At 44.0% G+C, this 13,821-nt stretch overlaps 1 protein-coding gene across 1 annotated transcript in view; it reads left to right on the top strand.

The window, feature by feature from the left end:
• Nucleotides 1-4,381: 4,381 nt before the first annotated feature.
• The window catches only part of PPEF2 (protein phosphatase with EF-hand domain 2), a gene marked incomplete at its 3' end in the record, with an annotated part of 31,001 nt that continues 21,561 nt past the window's right edge, over nucleotides 4,382-13,821 (top strand). The window contains exons 1-6 of the mRNA XM_081257558.1: nucleotides 4,382-4,494; nucleotides 9,458-9,585; nucleotides 9,737-9,794; nucleotides 10,883-11,058; nucleotides 12,380-12,494; nucleotides 13,551-13,597. Of these exons, the coding sequence (XP_081113684.1) occupies nucleotides 4,440-4,494; nucleotides 9,458-9,585; nucleotides 9,737-9,794; nucleotides 10,883-11,058; nucleotides 12,380-12,494; nucleotides 13,551-13,597 (579 nt within the window). The 5' untranslated portion in view covers nucleotides 4,382-4,439. The remainder of the gene's footprint in view (nucleotides 4,495-9,457; nucleotides 9,586-9,736; nucleotides 9,795-10,882; nucleotides 11,059-12,379; nucleotides 12,495-13,550; nucleotides 13,598-13,821) is intronic.

Here is a 13,821-nt window from a genome sequence, read left to right as displayed (position 1 = left end):
CTTTGTTGTGGTGTGCGGACTTCTCATTGCGGTGGCTTCTCTTGTTGCAGAGTACGGGCTTTAGGCATGTGAGCTTCAGAAGTTGTGGCATGTGGGCTCAGTAGTTGTGGCTTGCAGGCTCTAGAGCGCAGGCTCAGTAGTTGTGGTGCACAGGCTTAGTTGCTCTGTAGCATATGGGATCTTCCCGGACCAAGGATCAAACCCATGTCCCCTGCACTGGCAGGCGGATTCTTAACCACTGCTCCACCAGGGAAGTTCCTCTAAGATAGTCTTGACCATGCATAAAACTCTTTTCTTAAGGTTCCCATTTTAGAATAAATTTCTAGAAATATACGCCATTTCATAGTATAATCTTTCAATAAAGCACAAAATATTTATTAATATTCTCATACATATTTAGTTTCACTGTAATAAGAAGTCAAAAGTAGGTAAACATAGACTCCTTTAGCAATTAATGTTTCAGCATTTTATCTTATTAAAAATGGTCTAGAGGAAAAAAATGATCTAGACATTCAGTGAATTTCCATCATTTAACTTATCAGAACTCTAAGGTTTCAAGTTGCCAGAAATCTGGAGAAACTGTTTTGGGGTAGACATACGATAAAACATGATTGTTCTTAAGTAGTTTAACCAAAACCTTTTATCCCATTTATCTCTATTTCCTTGCCTATGAAAATATCATCAGATCATTAATTTTCTTGTTAACAAATTTTATAACCTAGATAAATGAACTTATTGAATTTCAGTAAACCTAGGTACAATAAAAGTATTCTACTTAATGTTGATGACTCTAAAGACATGTCTATATTAATTAAACCATCAGTTTAAGCTTGCTTTTTTTTCAGTAAAGATTAATCCTAGATCACGTGATCCTTTAAAAATTTGTGCTAGTTTAAGTTACATTTAGAAATATTTGATTTGTAAGCACTTGCTTTTAAGTCAATTAAATAGAGCTCTTTTACAAGTTAATTTTGATAACACCATCCAGAGGTAGGGTTATATTGTTTTTATAACATACACACAGACATACGTACATCCAGATAGACACAGACAGAGATCTCATAGTTTTCTTGCTTGAGTTTTAGAAAGCTCCCCTCTCCTTTTCTCCCCCCCTTTCAGCTTTAAGTTCTATTAATTGAGCCAAGGCTGTAGTCTCAGGCGATATGGGCTATGTTTACATTTCAAGACATGATAAGAGTTATAACTTTAAGCTTTCTCCTAGGAATACTTTTGTTCTCTCAGGGTCAGAATTTTGCAAAGATGTTTTATCAAGCTGGCTTTCTCTACAGTTTTGGAACGTCAAAAGAGTTCTATCCTGGCCATTTAAGAGTTAAGATTAAAGTGCTTGCAAGCATTGGCTTTGTTTCAATTGTACATGAAGCCAGCCGGGGTTCCAGGAGTGGGTGCACATACTACGGGAGCTGTTCGGCCTTTGAGGCGCGGTTTTCCGTTATTCATCTGGTACCCTAACTCAGATATGATCCGAACAACTTTCTGAGGTCAGTGTGATGGATCGAATGTGTGCTGCTTCTGAGTCTAGCTTCCCAAGGAGTTACCCTTGGGTCTGTTCGACTCTCTTACATGTCTGAGTCTCTCCCTCCAGCAGTCTAAAACTGCCATGAGTGCCCAGAACACTAGGTGATCAGCCTTATTGTGCCCCCTGGGGAGCAGAATTTACTTAATGATTGCACTGGGATCCCCTGTAGGACCACTGCATGGCATGAGGATTGATTCTCAGACACTTCCTCTAGGTTCTCAGTCACCTGAGGACACATTATGGCCAGAAGGAGTGAAGTCCCTTTTCTTCAGAGCTCAGCAGGCTCAGTCTCTCATTTCACCAGCAACAGTCTGTTCAGACCATATATACATAATCTTTCCAATTTAAGCCAAATTTTAAAAAAAAGATGGCCAATCCAGTTCACTTCAAAGTTCCTCCTAGGTGTCTGCCTAGGAATTTCCCCTTAGGTCCCTGCCTAGGAAATAGGAAATATACCAGTATCCCCTTAGGACTCCAAGTCCCAAGAGAAACAGCTTGAATAAAATTCAGGATGTCATTTAAAGCAATGGTGTCTGGATATCAGGAGAACTCACCAAAGCACCTGAGGCATACTAAGAAGTGGATGGGGCTCAAAGGGCCCGTGCTGGTACCAAGCACTGGTTTGGGGTAGACTCCAGGTGTCCTCTGGTGGGTGTCTCTGATATCCTGTTGGCTACCCCAAGAAAATGACGAGGAAAATTGAGTTAACTATCAAGTTAAGAAGAAAAATAAAGGGAACTTTATTTGAGCCAAACAGGATTGTAACCTAGGAAGCAGCTTCTCAGAAAGCTCTAAGAACTGTTCCACTTGTTAGGAGTCAAAGGCACAGTCATATACATTTTGGAGACAAAGAATTGTACATCAAAATGACACACTGATATTTTACATAAAGTTTATCAAGGATACATAATCCAGGTAAGCATGGGCAAAGTGAGCAGCAAGTCGCCATGACCCCCTACAGAACTGTGAAAGAGCACTATTCTTCTAAGAAGTCACATTGCTAGCATAAGAAAGAAAAAAAAATTCATCTTTATGCTTCAGCAGGCACCCCCATCTTTGAGGAGGTCTGGTTAATGTGTAATGCAGATGCATACTACACATTAGGGAGGGAAGGAAGAGGCCCAAACAAACACAGAGAGAATTTTGTGTTTAAATTTTCTTGTCCTGCCTTGAAATGTAAATTTTATTTCATCAGAGATGTGACTAGGATATTCAAGAGTTCAGAGGAGGGGCATGTTGAACTGGCTTCTTGAAGGAAGGTGAGGCCTGAAGTGAGCCTTAAGGAATGAGTAAAGTTAGTCAAGTGTGGGCTAGGACATTCCAGGTAAGAGCAAAAACCCAGAAGTCATGGTGGTCAAGAAGTAGAGTCGAAGAAAGGAGAAAAGAGATGAGGCTGGAGGAGGAGGCTTTTGGGAAGATGAGTTCTATTTGCATTACATGGCGTCTGAGGCACCCCAAAGTTCAGCAGGAAGCTGGGTGAGTGAGGCTGAAGTTTAGAGTTAGTCTGAAATGGAGATGGAGATTTAAGAGGGAGTAAGTGATAGCTGAAAGTGTGAGTTGACTCAGTTATTTAAGAAGCATATACAGGGAGACGCAAGAGGGAAGAGATATGGTAACATATGTATATGTATAACTGATTCACTTTGTTATAAAGCAGAAACTAACACACCATTGTAAAGCAATTATACTCCAATAAAGATGTAAAAAAAAAAAAAGCACATACAGAGTGAGGAGAGCAGACATTTGAGACTAGAATACAAATCAAATCGACATTTAAGGGGTGGATAGAGAAAAATGAGCTCAGGAAGGAGAGAGAATAAAGAGACAGTATGAAATAAAATTCATATTTTATGGCAAGACAAGAAGACTTTAAACCTAAAAAAATTTCTCTGCCCTTTGGCCTCCTCTCTCCCCTCTACTGTGCACTGTGTATCTGCATTATGCATCGACCAAACCTCCCCCATCCGCAGGAATACCTGCTCAGCCATAAAGACAACATTCTCCCAGCACCAACAAGACAATTGCTTGAAGATGACATTCCTTCTTGATCTTGTAAGGGGTCACATGACCCACCACTTTGTACTTGCAGATCTGGATTGTGTAAACTGTAATACATCATTTGCTATACAGTTCTGTCTCAAAAGAGACTTATATAACTGTGCCTTGATTTCTAACTAGCAGAACAGTTCTCAGAGCTTTCTGAGACGCTCTTCCTGGGTTATAAATCCTCAAATTTGTCTCAAATAAAATTTTCCAACTCTTTCTTAGATTGACTGATTAATGTTGTGTCAACAAGAGGTAGGAGCGTGGCATCGTGGGAAGCCAAGGGGTAGAATTTAAATCAAGGCATGACTTATGACATGATGGCCTTGCTCTTCTGGCAAGGTCAGGGCTGAAAAGATGAAGGCATTGGAGACATCAGCATGAAAAGATTTGGTCAATAGTGAGGATGAAAAACATGGTGTTAAGAGGAATTAAGGAGAAAATAAGTGGTCTACTCCAGAGAAATCTGGATGAGAAGAAAAGAGAAGTTGGGTTATAGCTTAAGGGATATAGGACGTCAAAGGATGATGATGAGAGACTTCAGTATGTTTTTAGTCTGAAGAAAATCTAGTAGGAAGGTTGAAAACATAGGGGAGAGATGAGATGACACATGGAGGAAACATAGGGGAGGAATATCTCATGCACTGAGGCTGGGGAGGTCGGGGGAGGGTGCTATCACATGATAGCCTCACATTTTTTGTATGATGTGGGAGACAAGGTTCATAGATAATTTGGTCTACCTGAACTAATATTCTGCCCAAATCTCCCTATTGCAGGTTCCTTCTTCCTTTTGTCGGCAAACAATTCACTCTCCCTTGGACCTGCTATCTGCATCCTGCAGAAACATTACACTTACGCTATGGGAAGCGGCGCCTCAACCCAACATCATTTTGCTTTCCAGAATGCAGAGAAAGGTATGCGCTTCCCACCTTCAGACTAACTGTGGGTACCCTGAAGCCTACGTTGCATAGGGAGGGGCTTTTCAGGGTGGGCAGGAAATCGTTACATTTCTCCTCATGCTAGTTCTTGAAAATCGGCTTCTCCTCCTTGTAACATGACCACTAGGATGCTCAGCGGAATGTCTTAGGACTTGATGAACTATATTTAATAGAATTAAAATTTACTCAAGGGGTCAGTGTTGTCCACTGGGGTTTATCCCAACCTACACCTTTACAACTGAATGAAATAAGGTTGGGCAAAAAGGGGATGAAAGAGCATTCTAGGTAGAGGGTACAAAGGTCGTGAAGTAGCAAGGAGAGAGACATATTCAAGGAACTGAGTGGTCTGAAGTGAACAAGATGGAGGTTGACATGGCATGAGGCTGCTGAAGTGTGCAGAGCCCACGTCACTCAGGAGCTTGTAGGATTTTAAACTTTATCCTAAAGACAAGAAGAACCACTGAAGAATTCAAAACAGGGAGTTCTAGAATAAGATTTACATACATAAAAGACCCTTCTGGCTTCCATGAAGAAGGGATTGAGGCAGGCTGGATGGTGGTGGTAAGAGTAGAAGGAAGAACAATTTATTTATTTGTTTGTTTATTTATTATTATTATTTTTTTTTTTTTTTTTTTTTTTTTTTTTGGCGGTACATGGGCCTCTCACTGTTGTGGCCTCTCCCATCGCGGAGCACAGGCTCCAGACGCGCAGGCCCAGCGGCCATGGCCCACGGGCCCAGCTGCTCCGCGGCATGCGGGATCCTCCCGGACCGGGGCACGAACCTGTGTTCCCTGCATCGGCAGGCGAACTCTCAACCACTGCGCCACCAGGGAAGCCCATGTTTATTTATTATTTTTAAAAATAAATTTATTTTGTCTGCATTGGATCTTCATTGCTGCACGCAGGCTTTCTCTAGTGTGGCCAGCGGGGGCTACTCTTTGTTGTGGTGCGTGGGCTTCTCATTGCGGTGGCTTCTCTTGTTGTGGAGCACGGGTTCTAGGCGCGCAGGCTTCAGTAGTTGCGGCACATGGGCTCAGTAGTTGTGGTGCACAGGCTTAGCTGCTCCGCAGCATGTGGGATCTTCTCGGACCAGGGCTTGAACCCGTTTCCCCTGCATTGGCAGGCGGATTCTTAACTACTGGGCCACCAGGGAATCCCAGAAGACCAATTTAGAAGCTACTAAAGTCATCTAAGCAGGAGATGATTATGCCTTGGTCCAGAGTTGGTGGCAGTAGAGATGGAGAGAAGAGGGTGAATTCCAACAATATTCAGGAGGTGGAATTGATAGGATCCACCTGATTACATGTGTGGGGTTGGGAAAAAGGATGGATCAAGAATGACCTCCAGGTTTCTAGCTAGCGAACATGGGCAGATGATAATGCCAATTTCTGACATAAATGGAGAAGGACCAAGCTCGAGTAGAAGGAAGGTGCTGAGTTTATACACACTGGGTTTGAGATGCCCATGCAACATGCAGGTGGATGTGCTGAGTAGGCAGTTGCATATTCAGATCTGGATTTTGGAGATGTTGGTGGAGATACATGCATTTGGAAGGCATCAGAGTACGGGTGATTGTTGAAGCCATGGGGGTCACTGAAGTAGCCTAGAGTGAGAGTAAAGTCAGGTCGGATACCAGGGCCTAGGACAGAACCATGAGGGACTCCAGTACTTATTAAGCATCAGTCGAAGAGTATGAGCCAATGAAAGAGGCCGAGGAGAGGCAGCCAGAGATGAAGGAGGAAACAAGGGAAATAGTGGCAGCACGTTGTTTATATAAGCCTAAGCAACTTTATAAGCTCGTGGCTTCCTTTCTAGTTTGGCAATAGGTCCCAGGCTCATCTTGCGTATTTTTGGCTCCAGACCAGAAATAGCTATTTCTCCAGAGCCTGGGGTGTTTGCTACCAGGTTGGTCATTATTTTCTACACCTTTTCAGTGACCAGATCCAGAAAACATGTATTATTTTAATGACCAATTTATATTTAGGATCACAATATTTTTACTTAACAACTTTGATAGGATATTATATCTATATCTCCTTTCTCTTTAAAAAAATTTTTTTCCCTAATGATACTGATGTGGTATTATTTACTTTGTCCTACAGTATATAAAAGTTTCTGAAAAGTAATAGCAATACTATTATAATGATATGATTACTGAAAACTCTAAGATTTCTTTGTAGTTCTTTTTGTCCTTTGAGTACATCCACTAGGCATATACAACTTACTGAATTGTCAAGTCATTTGAACGAACTCCTTTCTGTGTGGTTATGCCACTAACTTGTACAAGATTAGATTCACTTGTTTGACTTTTGCTTTTTAGAGATTGATATTTTTTTAAATTTTGATTTAAATATGCTTTATAATTTTATAAAACATTTATACAATTCCCATTCCAATTATCTGGTGCTGTGTAACAAACGACCCCAAAACTGAGTGGCTTAAGACAATCATTTTATTCTGCTCATGATTTTGTGGGTCAGGAATTTGCAAAGGGCCCAGCTAGATGGCTTGTCTATGATCCTCAGGGCAGCTGGGGCTGGAGGTTCTGCTTCCAGGACGGCTCTTCACCTTGACCTCTGTCTCCCTACGTGGTTGCCTTGTCCTTAATGTGGAATTTTAACAGCCAGGTGTATTTGTAACTTTTGCCATAGGATTTAGTCTGCACAAGGCTGAGGAAGAGGAGCCCAAGCATGTAGTATTGCACTGATGGGAAGGGAGGATGGGGTCGAGGTCCTTAAACTATGCTACAACCTCACAGCACCCACCTCAATGGAACCCAGGCCCTAGACAGAGGATTGGGAGGGAGAATAAAAGGGAGAAACAGAGGCACTGCCTGGTCTGCCTACCCTGAGCAGCCGACGAGGTACTGAGGATGGTATGTCTCGTTGGCAGCACTTGCCTTAAAATGCTTGAGGCAAGGTGTTAGCAAACAACATTTTCATGGAAACTTGATGGTCAGGATATTCCTCAGTGATGCCTACCCTTCAGCACAAGTCAGGATCATTCATGGAGCTTGTTAAACCTACAGATTCCTGGGTTCCCTGTAGAGATTCTGATGCTGTAGGTCTAGGGTGAGGTGCAGATGTCTGTGTGTTTCCCTTGACTTGTTACTTTAGCTAAGTACCGCTTACTCTGGGCCTTTCATTCACTGCTCTGAATGGGGATTTGCAGAATTCAATCCTCATCACTTATTATTTCATGAGTGCCTTTGGGACATACTTAGTGCATGACATTTTTTCCTCACAGAAAACCAAATTCAGCTTTGCTTAAATTCCTCTCAAGTTCTCTTTTCCCATTCACTGTTGTATCTCATCTCCTCTTAGGGACATCAGTAGGAATTCCATTAGCTCTCTAATGCAAGCTAGGTGTATTAAATCAATCTGTCTACTGTTCACAAGGTTGACCTGAGTGAACCTGCTGGGTTTCCTTTGCAATCCAGCTTTATCCACAAAGGCTCCATTCATCCCTGGTGGCACATTCAGGCCCAGGAGCTTAAGGAGAATCTAGTTACTCACGTGGACAGCTGCCCTCTTCTCTGGCAGCAGTACTTGACTGCAGGTTCTAGAGCTCATAGGAAGAATTCAACCTACTCATGCCATCCTGCAGTACACGGTCACCCAGCACAGGTCCTGGCAAAAGGAGAAGCAAAGGCTGCCCTTCGGATTGGAGTCAGCACAGTCCTGGGTGTATTGTGATGGGGACACAAAGCCACAGGGAGAGAAGGAATTTGGGGATATCAAGCACTGACCACCACCTGACATGGTAGTACGTAGTAATTTTGTGTGTGTGTTTCTTCTCCCCAGTTATCATCTAGTTCATCTCTTTTTCCAGATGAGGACACTGAGGCCCAGAAAGTTGACTTGCCTGAGGCCACATCGCTGGTCAGGGCAGTTCCAGGCCCAGAACCAGACTCCTGACATCCTGTCTATTGTTGCAGTATCAAAATGTCCTCCCCGCCCTCTGACCGCTGCATCATCCCATCCTTTTTTTTTTTTTTTTTTTTTTGGCGGTACACCGGCCTCTCACTGTTGTGGCCTCTCCCGTTGTGGAGCACAGGCTCTGGACGCGCAGGCCCAGCGGTCATGGCTCACGGGCCCAGCCGCTCCGCGGCATGTGGGATCTTCCCGGACCGGGGCACAAACCCGTGTCCCCTGCATCGGCAGGCAGACTCCCAACCACTGCACCACCAGGGAAGCCCCCTAACACAATTTTTAAAGGTTACTTTCCATTTACAGTTATTATAAACTATTGCCTATATTTCCCATGTTGTACACTATATCCTTGTAGCTTACTTTATACATAATAGTTTGTACCTGTTACTCCCCTTCCTCTATATTGCCCCTCCCCCTTCCCTTTCCCCACTTGGTAACCACTAGTTTGCTCTATCTGTGAGTCTGCTTCTTTTTTGTTATATTCACTAGTTTGTTGTACTGATATTTTTTTAGATTCCACATATAAGTGATATCATACAGTATCTGCCTTTCTCTGACTTACTTCACTGAGCATAATGCCCTCAAGTCCATCCGTGTTCCTGCGCGTGGCAAAATTTCATTCTTTTTTTATGGCTAAATGGTATCTGCATCATCCTACTCTTCAAGGATGCTGCAACCTTGCAACCTCCCCAGTTTACATCTCTTTCTCAGAATCCAACCTTTGCATCTCTACACATATAAATGTTTTCATCAAAAAGTGGGAATTCCAATAGTCCTCCAGTGATTTTAGTATAAGTAATAGGTAAGAATGGAGGAGGGATGGGGGCGGGAATGGGGAAAAGAGCACCCTGGCCAGCAGTGAGGCAAATCCTTCCTACTGGTGGCAAAATATAATGCTTTCCCTACCATCTTGTCCCCATGTTACAGTGGGAGAGGCACCCCCCCACCTCCCCCCGCAGGCCCAGGGAGTCCCACCTCACAGGCTTGCTTCTCCATCTGTGTCACAGCCTTCAAGGCAGCGGCCCTGATCCAGAGATGGTACCGGCGCTACATGGCCCGCCTGGAGATGAGGCGGCACTGCACCTGGAGCATCTTCCAGTCTATAGAGTATGCTGGGCAGCAAGACCAGGTCAAGGTGCGAAGGGATGTGGGATGGGGCCACCTCCAGCTCTGCCTTCCAGGCCCCACACAGCAAGGCCCAGGTGCCTAGAAGGTGCAGCTGATCTGGACCACTCCTGGGTTCTCTTTCTATCTCTAAAGCCACGTCTTCTTGGGTTTTTCTGCAGCTCCACAATTTCTTCAGCTACCTTGTGGATCACTTCACCCCCAGCAGTCACAACGAGAGTGAGTATGAACGGCCACATGGCCGGTCCTCCTGTCTCGGGGTCAAAGACATCGGGGTGAGGTGTGGGATGCACAGGGAAGGGAAATGTGAATCTGGTGACAGCCAGGGGATGAGCGAGGAGGCTAACAAATAAATGGTTCTCCTAGAAGCACACCTGGAGACAAAAGTTTGGGTGCAGGAGTTTATTTGGTAAATACAGGAAACACTGGGAGGTGGGGAGGGAGTGGGGAAGGGATTCAGGAAAGGGGAGGCAGGCAAAAAAGGGTGGGTTACTAAACCTGCAGTGTACCTGGGAAATAGTGCAAAACGCAGCCTGGGAAGTATCCCGCCTGAAGGCAGAGGGAACTGGAGTCTCAATGCCCGACAGTCATTGGTAGAAGGCTGCTGGGAGGGGCGGATGGGAAGGGTTGTTCACGCAGGTCTGGCCTGCCATGCAGGGCTCTCTGCAGATCCAGGGACAAAGCCCTCAGGCAGAGATGCAGGGGCAGCATCTGGAAATGAATTGCCTAAAAGTCTGAGGCATCTGCCACACTCACTAAGTACACCAGAAATGCCCGTGAACTTTTTTTCCACCGCAGTTTTCGCTTTCCTCCTGCTTACCAACCTAGGCCTGTAAATTTCTGTACTTTCTAAGGCAATCTTTTAAAATAAAAGTAGAATGGAGGGCTTCTCTGGTGGCGCAGTGGTTGAGAGTCCGCCTGTCGATGCAGGAGACACGGGTTCGTGCCCCAGTCCGGGAAGATCCCACATGCTGCAGAGTGGCTGGGCCCATGAGCCATGGCCGCTGAGCCTGCGCGTCCGGAGCCTGTGCTCCACAATGGGAGAGACCACAGCAGTGAGAGGCCCGCGTACCGCAAAAAAAAAAAAAAAAAAAAAAAAAGTAGAATGGAATTGACATAATAACGTAACCTTTCTCCCGCCCATCTTAATTTGTCATCACTTTGCCCTTTACTTTCTCCCCTCCTGTGTTGGAGCTGAAGCCAGACTGGCCAGGACCCACTTCAAGTATGGTCCAGGGAATGAATTCTATATTGCCCGTGCCTGCAGGTCTGATCATAAGCCGGCCCACCCTTTCTGTCCTGACTAGGGGACTTCCTGAACCGCATGTTCACTGAAGAGAGATCCCCCCAGGACTCCGAGATGGAGAATTGCAGGGACTATGAATCCATCGAGGTACCGGACAGTTACACGGGGCCACGCCTCTCCTTCCCACTCCTTCCCGACCATGCAACTGCTCTGGTGGAAGCTTTCAGAGTGAAGCAAGTAAGTTCCCCCCGGGGGACCTGGGTCACCACCAATTCCATGGAATGTGTAGAAGTAGAGCAGACACAATGCAGAAGGAATGGCCCTGGATTCAGGGTGTTTGTGTCAGGGATCCGTCAGAGAGATCCACTTGCTCTTTTCTTAGCCAGGACCTTGTGATTGATCAGCTAGTTTTTATGTATTGAAAATCCCTCTTCCCCATCATGTAATCTCTGTGTTCATTCATCCCACAGATGATTAATGAGTGCTGCTATGTGCAGCTACTCTTCTAGGCACTGAACAGTGAACAAGACAGACACAAATCTCTGCCCTCATGGGGCTGAGATTTTAGTGAGGAGGCAGATAATAAATAATAAATAACAAATGAGTAATATTTATATATTACTATATTAGGGGACAGAGCTATGTCAAAGCGTAAACTAAGTTCTAGGTGGGAGAGATGGCAGTTTTACAGAGTGGTCTGGGAAGGTGTCACTGAAAAGGTGATTTCTGAGCAAAGGTCAAAGGTGGTGAGAGAGGGTGCTTTGTGGACGTCTGGGGAATGCGTTCTAGACAGAGGGAACAAATGGAAAGGCCCTGAGGCAGGACCTTGCCTGGACTGCTCGGGGACATCAGGAAGGCCATTGTGGCTGGAGAGGAGGGAACCAGGAAACAACTATTAGAAGGTGGAGACAGAGAGGTGAGTAGTAGGGTGGACTTTCATTCTGAAAGAGATGAGGAGACAATGAGCGCAGAAATGATATAATCCAGCTTTCCCTTTAATATGATCATTCTGTTTGCCGAATAGAGTATTGGGAGCAAGGGCTGAAGCAGGGAGGCCAGTCAAGAGACTACTGCAATAGTCTAGGCGAAAGATGATCGTGGCTTGAAACCCTGGTGGTAGAGGTGGAACTGGTGAGAAGTGGTCAGATTCTGGCTCTTATAACAGACTCCAATCCTTCCCCTTTTTCATATGAAGATAATTCATTGCAGGAGGAGCTGGGGTGATTTTCCCAGTAATGTCAGGATCACCGATACCATTGATATACACGCACTTATTCATACTTTGCTGAGACAATCATGTGTTTCTCCCAAGCTCAAGGCAAGCAGGGGTTACATAGAGTAGGTAGGAAAGAGGACATCAGTTCAGTATTTGGGGGATGATGCAAAGCACAAACAAGGGTACAAGATGGGTGAGAGAGAAAGGATCTGTGCATAGGGTCCCAGGGGCAGTTTACTGGGGTCACTTTTGTGGTTTTGGGGTCATTAAGCAGTAAAGGTGAGGCCCATCTTCCCTCACAAGTATTTTGTTTTGTCCCATCCCTCCTCTTCCTCCTAGTAGAGGCTCCATGCTCGCTATGTCTTGAATCTTTTGTATGAAGCCAGGAAACATCTGGTACAACTGCCAAACATCAACCGGGTCTCCACTTGTTACAGTGAGGAAATCACAGTATGTGGTAAGAGCCAGTCAGAAATGGCTTTTCACGAACCAGAAAACTCTGCCTGTGATCAGGGAGGGGCCGGAGGGCTGGAGGGGACCTGATGGCCACTTGGGCAGGCTGGGTTCACGCCTTCACACTGATTACATTTACATATTTACTCCACAGTTATTTAAGGTAGGGGTGGTGCCGCGAAGGAGAACTGTGGGGTGAGAGGGCCCGGCCTCTGCTTTGTTTTTCCCAGAGATCCAGATTTGGCCCCAAATTCATCCTCTCCATTCAGAACAAAATCCTAGCAAATAACCAGACCTTCCCTCGTTAGAAGACAGTTTACTTACTTACTGTACTTGAAAAGGCCTAAATGCCTATCAAATTATTCCTTCCATCCACATTTATTCTTCTTCCAGAGAGAAATCCTATTGATGACAATCTTCTCCATCTTCTTATGTTTTCAGTGATGTTTTAATAACCATTATAGACTGATGCCCCACACTTGAACTTAGGGGAGACGGTGATACTTCAGGGATTGTAAACTGGCAGCCTGCAATACGTCTTGTCTGCCTCAAAGTGTTCTTAAATTTCTAACATTAGTTTCCAACATTTGAAAATAGGAGGATTTCATATTAAAATCCAGATTTCCAACTTCTTAAAATCTTGTAACACTGACCCGTGAGTAGCAGCTTCTCGCTTTAGGTGGGGCAAAAATCTCTCTAGTTCCCATCCAGGTTTTCAACCCTGCACTATTCTGTCCCATTTTTGCTTCAGTAAAAATGTAAGTCATTTACTGTTCATGATAATCGCACAGGAGAAATATCATGCTTTCTGCTTTCAATGTTAACTATCCCTGCAACAAGGGAAGTTAATATTTATCCCTATCTTATATATGGAAAAATGAGTAAGCATAAGTTTCTTTGTCAGGTGTTCCTGGGTATTTTCCTTTTATTTAAATTGAGATATAAGTGACATAATACTGTATTAGTTGTAGGTATACAATGGGTATTTTCCTTTTTATAATAAAAAATTAGAAACAATGGTGAAGACCAATCAAAACTGATGTTCTTCTGTCTTTGTTAGGAGATTTACACGGCCAATTGGATGACTTAATATTTATATTTTATAAGGTATGAATGCTCAAATTATGGTCCTGTCTTGCTCTGAGGTTTAATTTAGAAGTTCAAATAGTCTCCATTAAAGAAATGCTTAAGTTATTACTTGGATTTTAAAATATTTTAGAATAATATTTGCTACTATGTAGCAAATGTGTAATGTAAAAGTCATCACTGCATTATATTCTAGTGTATTTTTGTAAACTGTTTAAAAAATACAAAATCTAAGGTAACTAAAG

Source organism: Mesoplodon bidens, assembly GCF_964165515.1.
Source record: "Mesoplodon bidens genome assembly, chromosome: 1".
NCBI lineage: Eukaryota > Metazoa > Chordata > Mammalia > Artiodactyla > Ziphiidae > Mesoplodon > Mesoplodon bidens.
Note: the sequence above shows the minus strand (reverse complement) of the source record. Positions and strands in the feature narration are given on the sequence as shown.